The sequence below is a fragment of the Trachurus trachurus genome (genome assembly GCF_905171665.1).
Source record: "Trachurus trachurus genome assembly, chromosome: 8".
Classification (NCBI taxonomy): domain Eukaryota; kingdom Metazoa; phylum Chordata; class Actinopteri; order Carangiformes; family Carangidae; genus Trachurus; species Trachurus trachurus.
In genome coordinates, this window is record NC_139905.1 from 5,717,546 (window position 1) to 5,733,545 (window position 16,000).

The 16,000-nt window shown below is 43.1% G+C and overlaps 1 protein-coding gene and 1 long non-coding RNA gene across 2 annotated transcripts in view; both read right to left on the reverse strand.

Moving 5' to 3' along the window:
* spop (speckle type BTB/POZ protein) overlaps positions 1–2,529 on the reverse strand; it is a gene marked incomplete at its 5' end in the record, with an annotated part of 71,968 nt that extends 69,439 nt beyond the window's left edge. Inside the window, 2 exons of the mRNA XM_083977531.1 lie at positions 571–692; positions 2,452–2,529. Coding sequence (XP_083833657.1) covers positions 571–692; positions 2,452–2,529 — 200 coding nt within the window. The remainder of the gene's footprint in view (positions 1–570; positions 693–2,451) is intronic.
* A 69-nt stretch (positions 2,530–2,598) lies between these two features.
* Positions 2,599–16,000, reverse strand: part of LOC310990241 — a 40,105-nt gene continuing 26,703 nt past the window's right edge. The window contains exon 3 of the long non-coding RNA XR_014595576.1: positions 2,599–2,709. This is a non-coding gene — a long non-coding RNA (uncharacterized lncRNA). The remainder of the gene's footprint in view (positions 2,710–16,000) is intronic.

Genomic DNA, 16,000 nt, shown 5'->3' on the forward strand with positions numbered 1-16,000 from the left:
ATACAACACATTGTGCAACACCTGCTTGTAAAATGACAACTTTGTCCAAAGCCACAAGTCCTGACATGTCCTGAAGGTGACAAGACATCATGGAAGAAAAAATAACAATCAGAGGTGGAAAACCGCAACACATTCACCAGCAGAAAGAAAAGAAAGAAAGAAAATCACAGAAACAGCGAATCAGCCTCAGAAATATGAAGAGATCTGTTGTTTACATGTTGATCTCATTCTGTACACGGCTGTTACCACATTAGCGTGGAGTTCTCCCAAGACCTCCGGTCTCCAGACGTTTGGTCGGAGCAAAACTGCTGCTACACACGGATCACAGCGCAGATGGAGTGTGTGTGTGTGTGTGTGTGTGTGTGTTATTATTCTCAACACATCAGTGCAAACACAGATTATAGATGACGGCACAGGACGCCGCTGGAGAAGCAGAAACATCTGGATGCTGATGGACGTCATCTCTAGAAAATAATGTTCCTCGTCTCTAATGCGACAAGTGGACGAGAGAGATGCTTTTCTTTCTTTTTCTTTTTTTTTTAGCAAATGCACTCTTCAGATTTCACTAACCATTTGAGTTTGTCGTTGGCTCCCGAGGAGAAAGTGGAGCTTTTGATGACCTCTCCCATCTCCTCGCGACAGAAGCTGAAGTTGTTGATGGTCCACATGTAGGAGAATTTCACCACTTTGATCTGAGGGAAAAAAGACACAGGAAGGGGCTGAAACCAGATCTCTTTATTTATATATTTATCTATTCTATATGGGTAAGTGGTGTTTGGTCAGCCTGGACTTCAAAACGGCACATCAAAACTGCCTTTCATCTTAATAAACACTGACAACAAACGAAGGGAAAGAAGAAAGGATATTGTAAAAAGCAGCAGCAGCAGCAGCAGGAAAAAAAAAACAACAAAACAATTTTACAAGGACGGAGAGAAGATGAGAAAAAAACACAGACATCATCAATGACAGACTTTATCAGCCTCAATTCTTAACAGGAGAGTGATATCTGAAGTAGCAAGGACTGTATAGTGTGTGTGTGTGTGTGTGTGTGTGTGTGTGTGTGTGTGTGTGTGTGTGTGTGTGTGTGTGTGTGTGTGTGTGTGTGTGTGTGTGTAACCTTTAAAACAAAGAAAACAACTGAAGTTTGGTGAGAGACAAGAAAACGAAGCAGCGACTGGTTCACGACAACTTCATTTGTCACTGTCCTCGTTACTCTCATTCATCTCCAGCTATAGGGTTGCAAAGGGGTGGAATTATGGGAATTATTGGGAATTTTAACTGAATTTAATTTAATTTAATTTAAGAATTAACTGGAAATTGGCGGTAATTTAAACAAACCGTATCATATCCAAACATAAATTGACATCCATGCAAAATAATACAATTAAAAGATATGACATTTCAACAGATTTAATAGTGAGTAGAACTTTATCAAGTTTTAATTCTTGTATGAACAATCAATAAAACACAGGAATATCAACTCTTGACTTGCTTGAAGTGTAGCCTACATTTTTTTCCACAGACAGCGTCAGGTGGCTACTCAAACATGCGCCGAGAAGTCTTTTTTACTTGAAGCAAGTCAAGAGTTGATATTCCTGTGTTTATGACACAAACGGGAGCTTTCCCACTGCACGTGAACACACCGAGCGTCAACTTGGGTCTCGCGCAAGACTCTGGGAGACTTTGAATTAGATCTAGTTTTACAAACATGTCAGCTTGCTTCAAGTAAATAAACTTCTGGGTGCATATTTGAGTCGCCAACTGACGCTGTCTGTGGAAAAAAATTACGGCTTTGAGGGATGTAAACAGCCTAAACAGCAGAACTTCCATCCGCTCCCATTCATCGCTGCCGTGGCGATGCGGGGACAGACACAACTACCGCAAAACAGGAGCAATTAAACTGAAAATCTTCAGATTCCTTCTTTTAGACCTAAAATTATAGGAAAATACAGCCCCGAGTTGAATTTGCCCAGAATTGCCCTTTAATTCCCATGGAAAGTTTCCAACTTTGAAAATTTTTGCAAATCTCCAGATAAATTACTTGATTTTCACTCTTCCTCTTATTCTCTCAACAGGTAAGACTGAGCTACTTTACTTTATTTGTTTATTTGGTCGGGACAGTGCATATTAATGGACAGTGAGTGCTAGAGTACCCACAGTAAATACACCGGATTTAGCACATGTGCTAAATTACATCCGTAGTCCCCAAAACAATACAACAAATTAACATAAAAAGTCCAAAAAGACAGAGGACCATTAGATAACAGGAAAAGTACATAGTTACAGGTTTAGACATGATTCTATATATAATCTATATAGCTGGAATTAACATGATTCCTTGAAATATAAAAATATATATCTATACAGTTGCGATTGACATGATTCATTTTAAATATAAAAATATAAATCTATATCTAACAGCGATGACATCATCCCTCCCTCCCTCCTCACCTGAGTGTAACACCAGCTCTCCGCCACGGGGCCGTTGGACATTTCTGCTGGAGACGGGGGGCTCGGGACGCTGGACATCGCCAGTCTTGATGCAGAGTGGGGGGGGGGGGCTGAGCAGGGGCCTGAGTGCCAGCCAGGTGTGGTTGATGTGTGGGGGGGAGAGGGGGAGAGGGGGGGGGGGGTTAATAAGTGAAGCTGGCAGCCTCAGAAACAGCAGCTGCAGAGGGACGGAGCCGAGACCACAGGACGTCCACACTCCTGCAGGGACACAGGGAAACACACACACGTTAGAAACAATAAGAGCATGTACAGTGTGTATGTGTGTGAGAGAGAGAGACAATGTTCACTATTGTTCATCGATTCAAATGATCAATGAGTCAATGTCATCGATCCCAAATGGAAACATCCATACCTATCATCATTTTCTAAATACAGTATGTAGGCTATGTGCTTTTATTTTGAAATCCCCCCTGGCAACGTCTGAGCGATGAGTATCTGCTGCAAAATGTGTGAAGTTAATTACCAAAGTCTAAAAATATTTATCTGAGTTTGAGACTCTAAATACAGTAGGAGAAAGATTCACACTAAGATCCTGCTGTAAATAAGAAACTTAATGTTTTAGTATCAGATTTATTTTATAGAAAGTGAAACTTGTAAAGTTCAATAAATCAGGAGGAGGATTTATATGAAAAAAGTAGATTTTTTTTTTTAAAGGGACAACGAGGAGTTTCTCCAGCGGCAGAACGAAAAATTGCTGCAGGAGCAACAGCGTGACGTCAGCACTAACATGGCCGCTGTGTTGAAACTTCCCCTGGGTTTATTTGTAAAAAAGCAACAGAGAGGGAACCCTTCCTTCCTCCCTTCCTTCCTTCCTTCCTTCCTGCCTGCCTGCCTTCCTTCCTTCCTTCCTTCCTTCCTATTCTTTCTTTCTTCTTTCATTCCTTCTTTCTTTTCTTCCTTCATTCCTTCCTTCTTTCCTTCCTTCCTATAGTATTCTTTCTTTCTTTCTTTCTTTCTTTCTTTCTTTCTTTCTTTCTTCTTTCCTTCCTTCTTTCTTCTTTCCTTCCTTCCTTCCTTCCTTCCTTCTCCCTCCCCCTCCCTTCTTTGCTTCCTTCCTATTCTTCCTTTCTTCCTCCCTTCCTATTCTTCCTTCCTTTCTTCTTTCCTATTCTTTCTTCCTTCCTTCCTCCCTCCCTCCCTCCCTCCCCTTCTTTCTTTCTTTCTTTCTTTCTTCTTTACTTCCTTCTGTCCTTCCTTCCTTCCTTCCTTCCTTCCTTTCTTTCTTTCTTTCTTTCTTCCTTACTTCCTTCTGTCCTTCCTATTCTTTCTTCCTTCCTCCCTCCCTTCTTTCCTTCCTTCCTATTCTTCCTTCCTTCCTTCCTATTCTTCCCTCTCTCCTTCCTTCCTTCCTTCCTATTCTTCCTTCCTCCCTCCCTTCTTTTATCTACATGTGGTTTCTCTCTCTGTGTTTTGCTCTGAGAGCAGCAGAGTGCTGCTGTGCCAGCCATCTGATTCCGGCCTGTCCACTGTGGCTCTGAGTGAAGGGCAGGACTTAAGACTTTCATCTCAAGCTGCCAGGCTGCACTCACACACTCACTAACACACACACACACACACACACACACACACACACACACACACACACACACACACACACACACACACACACACACACACACACACACACACACACACACACACACCTACTTTCACACTCACAAGGTCATGCGGTTCTTTCAAAAAGGGCTGTTATGGTTGGAAAAGGTTATTTCTTCATTGTGAGAAGCTGCAATCAAGATTTCACCTCTCAGCTTCTGTTTGTGGCAAAAGGGAAACATCCTCATTATTTTTTGCCTCTTTTTTTTTGTTGTTGTTCCTTTGCTACACAAGCAGCCTCATGGGAAAATCTAGTTGAGAAAATAATTAAATAAAAAATAAAAAGCGACACTTTAGTTTCAAAGTTACATTTCTCCACTGAGTAAAACTCTCACTTCCGCCCCTTTCACATCCTCCTCCTCCTCCTCTTCTTCCTCCTCTCTACTCATATTATACCTATAAGGTCTCAGGATCTGGCTTTTCCTGCTCAACCCTCACGTTGTCTCACCCCCCGCGATCTCCTGCCAAAGAAACCCTTCCTCTCCGCTGCTTAATTAGTGGCTGATTGAAAGAGAAGTTCAGGACCTGAGAGAAACTTGGCAGAAAAAGTAGAGAATCAGACCGAGAGTGCAGAGACAGAGAGAGACGGAGCGAGAAATGAGAGAAAGGTATAAAATAAAATAGAAAAAAAGAAGAAAAAAAAGAAGAAGGAAAAGAAAAAGAAGAAGAGGAAACAGCAGCAGCAGAGTGTGAGTGGGTTGGAGACAGGAGAGGAAGGCGACACGACACCCAGACCTCAACAGTTCCAGCCCGAGACACAGAGACACGACTTAATTAATGTTTAGAGATAACGTCTGCATCTGATCTTCCTCAATCCACTGCCCCCCTCCCCCTCTCCTCCTTCCCCCTTTTCTTTCTCTTTCTTTTTTCATCTTTTGTGCTATTTGTATCTGATGAAAAACACTGGTGGCATTTTCGCTCAGTAAAACAATAAAATATTAATCACAAAAAAGTTGAGGGAGAACAAGGCTGCCTGCCCTGATTTGCAATTTAAATTACCTGAGACTTCCTGGCAATTAATTATAGTCTATATGAGTGAGCGAGGGCGTGTATACTGTACGCACATGTGTGTATGTGTGTGTGTGTCATCATCATCTTCATCATCATCATCCGGGCTTTGTTTCACAGCTTATCCAAAGCCCAATTTACAGAGAGCTTTTCTTGTATCCTGTCCCTTAAAGAGCGCCATGAATGCCAAGTAATCACAGGGAATCAATTTAAGAAAACATGACAACACTGGCAGCGGCGCTAACAGCCTCACAGTTTTCTAAATAGACCCAGATGACACCTAACCAGAAGAAAGCTGAAGAAGATGGTTGTTGTTGTTTCGTGTTTTTTTTCTCTCTCCATCCTTTTCATGACAAACATCAAGCGGCCGATGGCAGGAGAGAGAGAGAGAGGAGAGGAGCAGCGTGTGTGTGTGTGTGTGTGTGTGTGTGTGTGTGTGTGTGTGTGTGTGTGTGTGTGTGTGTGTGTGTGTGTGTGTGTGTGTGTGTGTGTGTGTGTGTGTGTGTGTGTGTGTGCTAATCATCGGACTCCTCTCAGCACAAATGTCTTCAGACAGTTCATTTGTCACAGGAAATCACACGATGACAACGTGAACGGGACGAACGGCTAATAGGTGATAATACACACGGCGGCACAGAGAGGATAAATGCTGTCACATGATGGTCTGTCTGTCTGTTTCCTGGTGGAGAGACACCACGTACGTACGTGGAAGGCAGAGAGTCCTTGTGACAAGACATTTAAAGGGATACTTCACCCAAAATTGATAATTCACCAATCTTCTATACTCTCCGTCATGCCAAGGAAGGGTTTGGAGAACTTTCAGAGTCATCAAAACACTTAAGGAGTTCCGGGGGTGGTCCGACTGGCAACGGGTTTTCATATAATGGCGGCGGATAGAGTTCACTTTTGAATGGTCCAAAACACACACTATGAAACATCCAGATACCTCCATACTGCTCGTCTGTACAGTACAATAAACTTCTCAACATTACCCAACAAGTTAACATTTACAGCATGGTCATTAGGCGCTATCTCATGAGTCGATCTACATTGGACCCCAGAAGGCAAAAGAAAGAAAGGGAGGCGTAAAATGACATGGCGTAGGACCATAGAGAAGGAACAGACAGAAGCGGAGGGACATTGTTGCTGCCCTATGCGTAATGGGGATAAGTAAGTAAGTAAGCTCATCCGTACTGACCCAAGTGTCCTGAAGCCGCCACATGAAAAAGTTGCTCAGAAAACATTAATGTGATCTCTGTTTTTATCCTTGTTGTAGTAGTAGCTCCCAGTGGCTCTGTTGATGTTTGTGCTCATGCGTGAGATTTGCTGCGAGATGTTCGTTCATCGTTGTAAACCATTGAATGTTTGATGTAAACACGGAAGAACAACTCACAGCAAATCTCCTGCAGCCACTGGGAGCTACTGCTACAACAAGGATAAAAACAGAGATACCATAAATTTTTTCTAAACAACTTTTCCATGTTGCAGCTTCAGGACACTTGGGTCAGTACAGACGAGCAGTATGGAGGTATCTGGATGTTTCATAGTGTGTGTTTTGGACGATTCAAAAGTGAACTCTATCCACCGCCATTATATGAAAACCTGTCGCCAGCCGGACCCCCCCTGGAACTCCTAAAGTGTTTTGATGACTCTGAAAGTTCTCCAAACCCAATTCCTTGGCATGACGCTGAGTAGATGATGATTGGTGAATTATCGATTGTATCCCTTTAACCATCACAATGAATCTGAAGCTGTTTAACTCTCTGTAAAAGACAAAGTAAGGAGCTAACAGAGGCGTTCTGGGGTACGGTGGCCCAGAGAGCTCAACACAAACACAAGGTAAGAAAACACATCCAAATGAACAAACTAGCTGGAACCGCCCCCAAAGGACAATCTCTCAGGAGTTTTACCGGGGGCTAAACAAGTCCCTGCCTCAGGGTAGGTGCTCCGAGCAGGAACTGTTATGGAAACACTGCTTGAGGTTTACTGGGTGCGGATTGGCTGTAACTCAGAGCTGGATGTGACGACAACAGTGGACAGACAAGATAACGTGACGATTGAAACTACAGTATATGGCAATATGGCAACTATATGGTTCCTTAGCAATATATATATCGCTAAGGAACTTCCTTAGTGGAAACGCAGCTGCTGTTGTTTGCAGCATTGTTGTTTCTGTCTTTACTTCTGTCTTCTTGACCTCTCAGGGCCACCGTACACACACACACACACACACACTGTAAGTGCACACACACATATTGTACGTGCACACACACACAGGCCGTGCAGAGGATGTGCTGCAAGGTGAAGTCTGTAACGTTCAGTTGTTGTTGAGACTCAAAAAACAATTTGTGCGGCTGCTGTTGTAGTAAATGACTCTGTAATAGAGGGTGTTATTGTTATTTTTCCTCAAGTGTAAACTGCGGTTGAACAGAGATGGGTTTTTTACCGAGCTATTTCATTTAATTGTGTTAGATTGTGTAAATATATAACACAATATTGTGATTTACTGTTTGACTACAAGTCTTTTTTGTTTCACTTCCAAGTTACACGAAGCTGTATTGAACCTGCAATAGCACTTCTTACTAAAGGAGCACAATTAAAATGAAAATGAGATGTAAACCAAAGTAATTTATCTGGCCTCACGTAGAAACAGGTCAGGGCTACAACCGCTGCAGCAGCAACTTTAAAGTTTTTAAATTGAGTATTTGCAAAAGAAAAGTGCTTGAACTGTATAAAAAATAAATAGGTAGAAATAAACATTTACAAAAATCAAACACCTCAGAAAGAAAAAAACAATGTTTCAGCTGAAACCAAGTCGGTTCAAGTTTTCAAACTGAATATAAAAGTGAAATAAAAGTGCAGGACACTTCAAGCCAAATGCAATGTGCTATATCAGCTGAAAGATGCTCAAACTACAGAATAGAATCTGAATTGATCCAATAACCAATCAATAAATAACATCAATACCTGGCCCAATTCTGATCTTGGATCAGATCGGTTCCATCTTTAATCTGTTATCGACAGTTTGCATGTTAAAACATTAGAAAACAAAGCAAAAACACAAATATACTGATTATACAAAATTATAAAACAAAGAAAACTGACATATCTTACTGTATAGATTTTATTTTTTTTGTCTTGACAAATGATTAAGTGTTAAAGATTAACTTCCTGTCCCTGATCACTGATCAATCACTTCAGCTGTATAATAATATGATACAAGTGAATCTTATATCAAAAGATTTTGTCACTTTTTGTCAGACTTTTCTACTGATGATTAAATATGTGACACCGCCGGCAGTAAAACACAAAGATTATAGTTTCAGCTAAAAAAAAAAAGTTTTTATGATGTCACTCTTTTTCTCTCCACTCTGGAAAAAAAAAACATAAAACACTTGATTTAAACTCTGTGATGAAGTTAGATTGTGTTGAACTGTCTCAACCGTGGACGGACGAGTCACATGATGCCTGTTGTGTGTATTTACAATGCAGCGACTACAGGGAGAAGAGCAGTGGTGGACAGTAACGGAGTAAATTTACTTGAGTACTGTACTTAAGTACATATCCAGAGGATTTGTACTTTACTTGAGTATTAGATTTCTTTGGTACTTATTACTCTTACTTGAATACATCTCCAAGACAAATATTTTTACTTTTACTGGAGTTAATTTCTAGGAAGGCTGAAAAGTACTTGTTACTTTCAGGTCTGCTCTTTTTTTTCTTTCTAAACTACTATTGGACACAAGCTGTGTTTGTCAAAGAAGGAAACCTATCACAGTGCAGCTCTCCACTGGGATCTACGTAAAAGTGGAAATACGTCATCCCTCCCCATAAGGATACCACCACGCTCTCGACTGCGTTTGTCAACTCAAAACTATACCGCAAGTCGGGAAAATGACAATTGCTGTCCTCTTATGATCCCATTCATTTTATTTGTTTTTATATATACATAGGTGTTTCTGCAGGTTTTATATAACATTGTGGTGCTAAAAGCAGCACATCAGTGCAGGTGTTAATTCTCAGAAACAAGAGTTAAAAGGTCCTTAATATTCATTTAGAAAAAATTATAGTAATTCATTGATGTGAAAAATAAGAAATTTACTCTTACTCTTACTTTTACTTAAAGCAGAAGTAAGCGATCCGGTGGTTTTGGCTAACTTCCTGTCAGCCGATGGAGTTAGCAGTCCCCGCCCTCGTCCCTACGTCACCACATTCACGCGCATCCCTTGGCTGCACACACAGAGAGGACCGCCCCTTTATGCCGTTCTCTCTCCTCATTGGATAAAGGTTGTAGGATACAAGGAAAGTTTTCTCCTCGGCTTACAGCAGAGCAGAGTGACTGACAGACCCGTGTTTCAGACCAAACACTCTATAGAAGTGATTGCTGTCGGAAGATAGAACTATTTAAGACTTATATTAACACAAACATTCCGCTTACTTCTGCTTTAAGTACCTTTAAAAGCACTTTTTACTCTTACTCAAGTAACATGTCGACTGAGCTACTTTTACTTGTAACGGAGTAAATTTTGACCAGTAGTATTTGTACTCTTACTCAAGTACTGGAGTCGGGTACTGGAGAAGAGGGAGGGAGGGGCCACCTCCTCCTCCTCCACATCCACACATCTTATATTAGGCCTCATCCCTGTTTTCAGAGAGAGAGAGAGAGGGGGGAGCCAGATGAGGGGAGTGAGACCTGCAGCCCATTTATATTCATTACAGGGAGACAGTCTGCTCTCACTCTGCCAGTCCAGCCTCCGTCTCTCTCCGTCTCTCTGTCACACACACACACACACACACACACACACACACACACACACACACACACACACACACACACACACACACACACACACACACACACACACACACACACACACACACACACACACACACACACACACACACACACACACCTCAGCCCCCGGCGGCCAGGAGAGTCTGACAAACCAACAGACAGATGGATTCAACTTCCTCTGTATAAACAAGAGCTAAGCGAGGTGATGGCGCATCAGGATGAGAGCCGGGGACGGGTGGTGTGGGGGTGTAAGAGGGGGGGGGGGTTGGGGGGCCGCCAGCTGCCCGAACACTGACCACAACAACCACATCCACTCACGGTGTAATAATAACACAAGTGCTGCGTGTGACATCGCCTCCATCTGTACGTTTTTACCATGGTGATATAGCATATACTCCTGCACATATGTTGCCTCCATCTGCAAAATCTCATAATGTGAACAGCTTACGATGCATATTTATACCGGAGGGCCCATTTCTGTTCGCTGGGCTGTTTTTTTTTTCTTTTTTTCCATCTGTGCTTGTGACAATCTGAATTGGTGGTGATGCACATGTCGCCTGCACAGCCGCCTCGACTCAAGTCGCTAGTCTGTCTGTCTGTGTGTCTACAGAGAAGACAATGCATATTTAGCTGCTTTATTTTCAGTCCTCCTCATGTTAAAATATGGTTCAGTGTGGCACCGTTATCTTTAGTGCAGCGCTGTCAGATGAGGATCAGCTGTGTCTCTCTCTGCAGGTGAAGCCACAGCTGCAGCCGCTTGAAGCTGCTCAGATCAAAATGTCACAACATGCATGTTCATAAAGTGTCTGATTGTTTTCATCTGACAAAGCAAGAGAAAGACGAACAAGTGATGACATAACATAACAAGACATGACATGACTGCCAGCTTTTTTTATTGCTACTGTATTTAGATGTGTGATTCTTTCTTACCAGGAAGGAAACAGGTACTTTCGGTACTTTTGTAGTGAGAAGATGGGATTGGTTATGGTCACAAAGGAGGAAATTAGGTGATTAAAGAGCAACTATGCAAGGTTTTTACCTTAATTGCACAGCTTTAGAGTAATAGTGATAGTTAAATGACTTGTTACAGGGAGAATGGAGGCTCTTTGACTTCCACCTAACGTCTCTTGGCCGAAAAAAGCAACCAACCTTGCAAGATCTCGTCTCGGCAGAAACAGAAACTGCTTTACCGCATGACGACACAAAAACGCCCCATAATCTGTAATCTCTTGTTAACGATGAGTTTTTATGACAGTGAAAATATGCATAGTTCACCTTTAAAGGAGACATATTATGGAAATATCACTTTTTGAAGGCTCTTTAACATATATCTGGGTGTTTGTCTTGCCTTCCCGCCCCCAAAATGTGAGTACTGACAAAAAAAAATCAGTAATTTTCAGGCTCCTGAGGTTGAAATCCATGTGGTTTTACCAGCTGTTCCCTCAGTTGTCTTCCAGTGATGTAACTAGTTTTCAAATTTGCATAATAGCTACCACCCCTACCTGGTACCAGTAGAAGGGGCGGGGCAAGCAGTGGTTCATTTGCATTTAAAGGGACAGGCGCTGAAACCAGCCGTTCTGAACACGGCTGTTCAGAGAGGATGAAAAGAGCTGTGATGTCTTTAAGACACCTGGGAACTATTTTAATTTGTGGAAAGGGGACAGAATATGTCTCCTTTAACATGTTGGAGACTGACTCTAGTGGTCAGGAGAGGAACTGCAGCTTTTCCTGCTTGGTCACACCCTCTTCCTCCCCCTCTATCTCTGTGAGTGATTCATATCTGAGCTGTATCATTACTGTAACTGCAAAAAACAAACAGTCAGAGTTAAACTGTACTTCCCTCCTCTGCACATGCAGGTGCTGCTTTGATCTGCATCACATTTTGTTTATACGACTAAACTGAAGGTAAAGAAACATGCACACACACACACACACACACACTACTGCAGTGGAGAAGATGATAATAGAAGTACTATGTGCGAGTTTACCCTAAAAGAAATGTTGCCTCAGTCGGGCCATATGGCGAGGACGCGAGGCGACCAGGCCTGCTGCGAGAGAGAGAGAGGAGGTAAAGACTGACAGAAGAGAGAGAGAGAGAGAGAGAGAGGGAAAGCCTTCAGGAATTCATTACAGCTATTGCTCTGGATGGAAAAACAACAACACACACACACACAAACAACGTGTCTCCATCTAAATTCCCTTTAACTTGCAAAATGAAAGGGAAACATCAAATACACCGAACCACCCACTTGCCTCTCCCTCAGCCCCTCCAGCCCCCCCCCGCTTCCTGCTGGGAGGAGAAGACAACGAGGCGGCGCGTTGCTGAGACGACACCACCAGGTGGACGGGGGGCGGAGCTGCAGCTGTGGACCTGGAGCGCCGTTCGGACGGAGGGTCACCTTGTACGTCAATAGGCGGCGGGGGGAAGTCAACACAGCGACGGGGGGGGCGGGGGAGGTGAGGAGGGGGGTGGATGGATAGATGGGAGTGGCAGAGTTCAGACGACTGAAGGACTGAAAACGAGCCAAAAAACGAAAGGCAAAGTGACAGAGCGTCGCAGCTCTGACGCATTTCTGAACCTAAATCAAACGGACCACATGCTAGCTCACTGTTGCACGGCTTAGACTCAACCCTGTGCTCTTCTAACACCCACCACCTCCCCTCCACCTCCCCCTCCTCTACCACCTCCACCAGCCGCTTCCCTCCCTTCAGCTCTGGTGAGAAACCTGACAGAGGGTTAATGAAGCCTGCTCATTATAAGGTCAGATTCCATTAAAGGCAGACAGCACAGCAGCGCCGATGAAATCTTACAGGGAGCATGTGCACGATGCATCTGTGGGATCGGCAAGACTGATCAAGTGAAGGAGCTCACATCCATCTCTTTAAAGAAGGAAAGGGGGAAAAAAAAGAAACAGATAGTAGGCTATGCAGCTGCACTTCCTGTCAAATCGGCACAAGCGCAGGAATAGTAGGAATTGGGAAACGTTTCCAACTGTCTGAACTGTGAGATTCAATAGTTTTTTTTGTTGTGGCTGCAGACATGTTGTTGATTCGGCCAATCATATTTAGTGTTATACATGTATCGCGGACTCTCACTGGTTGGCAGGCCTCTCCTCAGGACTTCAATACTGCGTGGATTGAGCCCCATGGTTACACAAAGCACAGCATTGCACTAAAACAGTAGCTTTCTCAATTCTAATACTTCTAAGAGTATTGTGAATACTACTACTACTGCTACTACTACAATACTTACTACTGTAGTGCATGGATTTCGTCTCAAATCGGATACTGTCGTTGTGCACTTAACAGGAACTAATGATGGCAACGGTTGCCAACGTCTTCTTCTTTATTGGACGTTGCTGTTGCCCCTTTAACACATCTACCGGCCTGTTTTGTTTGAAATTTCAATTAGCAGTGTGTTGGCCACCTGTTTAATGCCTTCCTGCATGTTGATTTACATATATTATATTCCGCTATGTAGCCAAGACAGCGATCATTGGGCGTGGGAAGTGTCCATCATTCCACATTCAACTTTTTGACTGTTATGAGTGAACGGTGAAGAGTGGATTCAGCTGATAGAGTGGATTATTCATTCTGCACATGTGCGTATTGATGTTAGCAGAAAATAGAAAACAGGAAATAGGAAAGTCAAATCTGGCGACTTTTTCTTGTCAAAAGCAACTAGTGACAATCTAGCAACTTTTCCCGGTGCTGTTACAGATGTTTCTGGTTTGGAGACTCCGACTGAAAGCACATATCACTGCTGTCTTCAACGAGCAGCGGAAGCAGTGGAAGTATTCGAATTGAGACACAGCAATGTGAAAAGAATGTAATGCAATAACACAGCTAACAAACATGTTGTTATGCTCAAGAAGGTGGCAAGAGCAATGCACTCAACTGAATGCGCCAAAGTAGTTTAATTTTGTTGTTTAATATTTAGCTACCTTAGCTTGAAGGCTAAGCTTTCCTGTAGAAGCTGAGCAGAGAGATCGCTGTGTTTAAATGAGACTGACCAGTGGGTTTCCATACTGTTACGCAGGCAATAAAAGTCTGTTAGTCAAACATTGTTACACACACGCAATACAACATAATGCAGACAACAGTTACACAAGCAGATGCTCATACAGATGTGTTAGGCTGTATTAGCAGGGAAATCTAAAGTGTAGGAGCCACAGGTGAGACCACAGGCAGAGAAGAGGAGGAGGAGGAGAGAGAGCCGTCTCTCAGGTGTGTGAGTATGAAAACAACAGTCTCGGTCCATGTTGCCACGGGCTCTGCTAAAAGCACCGCCACCGCCGCCACCGCCACTCACCGAGAGAGAGAGAGACAAAGAGGGAGAAAAGTGGTATAAGAGTAAAAGTGGAGAACCATGGAGCGAACCCCGGTGCAACAACATCCTCATCCTCATCTCTGCACATCACTGACGGTGTCTTCTCTCTCTTCCTTCTTCTTCTTATTTCCACTCTTTCCTTTAAACGTCCCATTTTTTGTCTTCGCTGCTGTAAAACCAGGCAACCGAGCAACCGCCACCACCACTACCACCGCCTCCTCCTCCTCCTCCCCCTCCTCCCCCCATCACTTGTTTTGATCACATCTCTCCTGCTGCAGAGGATTTAACTCTAACTGAACTAATTTGCGCAGCTACGATTAAGGAAATGCCACAATAAATATCACAGTGAAGTCGTTTGGCCCAGTTTAATAAGGCTAATATGCTAAATTCACTTCACTGTGAAGTGTGTTAAGTGTGTGTGTGAGTGCTTTACATTCACTTCACTTAACATTGGCATCATCTTCAGCCAGTCCAGCATCATCACACTGAGGACACGTGAGCATCCATATGAGCAGCTTCATGTCCACAACAACCAGAGGAGTAAATAATCGCTGCAAATATGATCAATGCGATCAGCTCACTCTGTAATCCCTTGTTTACTCAGAGCTGACGCCACATGACAGAGCAACAGTCCAGAGATCACTTCACTACATCATCACTCAATATAATCAATGAGAGAGAGAGGCTCCTCCAGCCTGATGTAACACATTTTTCATGTAGCTGCTCACATTATGTTTTACATTATGTTTTCGTCATTTCGGCCACATGAAACCGGCGTTTTGGGGGCTCTAAAACTGATTCGATTTTTGAAAAACCGTGTCTCAGAGTGGGCGTTTTCACACCTGAAAGTCCTAACCAAGGTCCGTGTTTTGTTACATTGTAATACCTGTACATTTGGTTGGTTTTTGTTTCACACTGCAAATGGAATAACGGACTTTACAAGACAAACCTACTGGAGGCGTCACCTCCCTACGTACTTCCGCGGCTCTGACGTTACTTCCTGTTTACAGAAAATGAATTGAGCGAGCCACCTTTTTCCAGTTGTAACACTACTCCAGTCCCGCGGCTCATTTTGTCTCTGATTTTGTTTTGTTCACGCTGCTAGGCTAGTTTTGTTTTGCTGAGTCAGCTGGTTAGCGTGACGTAACTTCGTTTTCAGTGGTAGCCTACACAAACTTTTCCTGAAACAATCCCGTGTTTGCAGAAATCTTTTTAAGAAGGAGAAAGAACAGACTGTTTAGAGAAAGCTCTGTGTTCGTGTGGACGAGGCCTCAGTTATGTTGCATAAATAATGTGCAGTGTAATTATGGCTTTGTGTAGTAGAGCAACAGCTACATAGCCGACAGGTGGAGGTGGAGCGGGTCGTCCACTGGTTCAATCCCCGGATCCTCTGTACTGCTTAGATACCAAGTGCTGTATAAGTGCACATGCCTTAGATGTTTGTGTGGCTGCATAATTTGTGTGTTTGTGTGTTTTGTTGGGAGTAATGAGATCCTGTTTGCTTGTTCATGCGCACAATTTTGAAAAATACTGATGCAAAAGTCTCACTGAACTCCGACAGAGGTCACATGATCAGTCGACCAGTGTTGCATTTCAAATAAATCACATCTAGAGCCGCATATGAAACAGGTCAAAGAGATCTGACGTTCACACTGTTGTGAACTTCACCTCCACTCCTCAATCTAAACACCAACTTCCATATGTGTGTGTGTGTGTGTATAAAACCCAAGGTCACAGTGTTCACACCTGCCCTCTCTCTG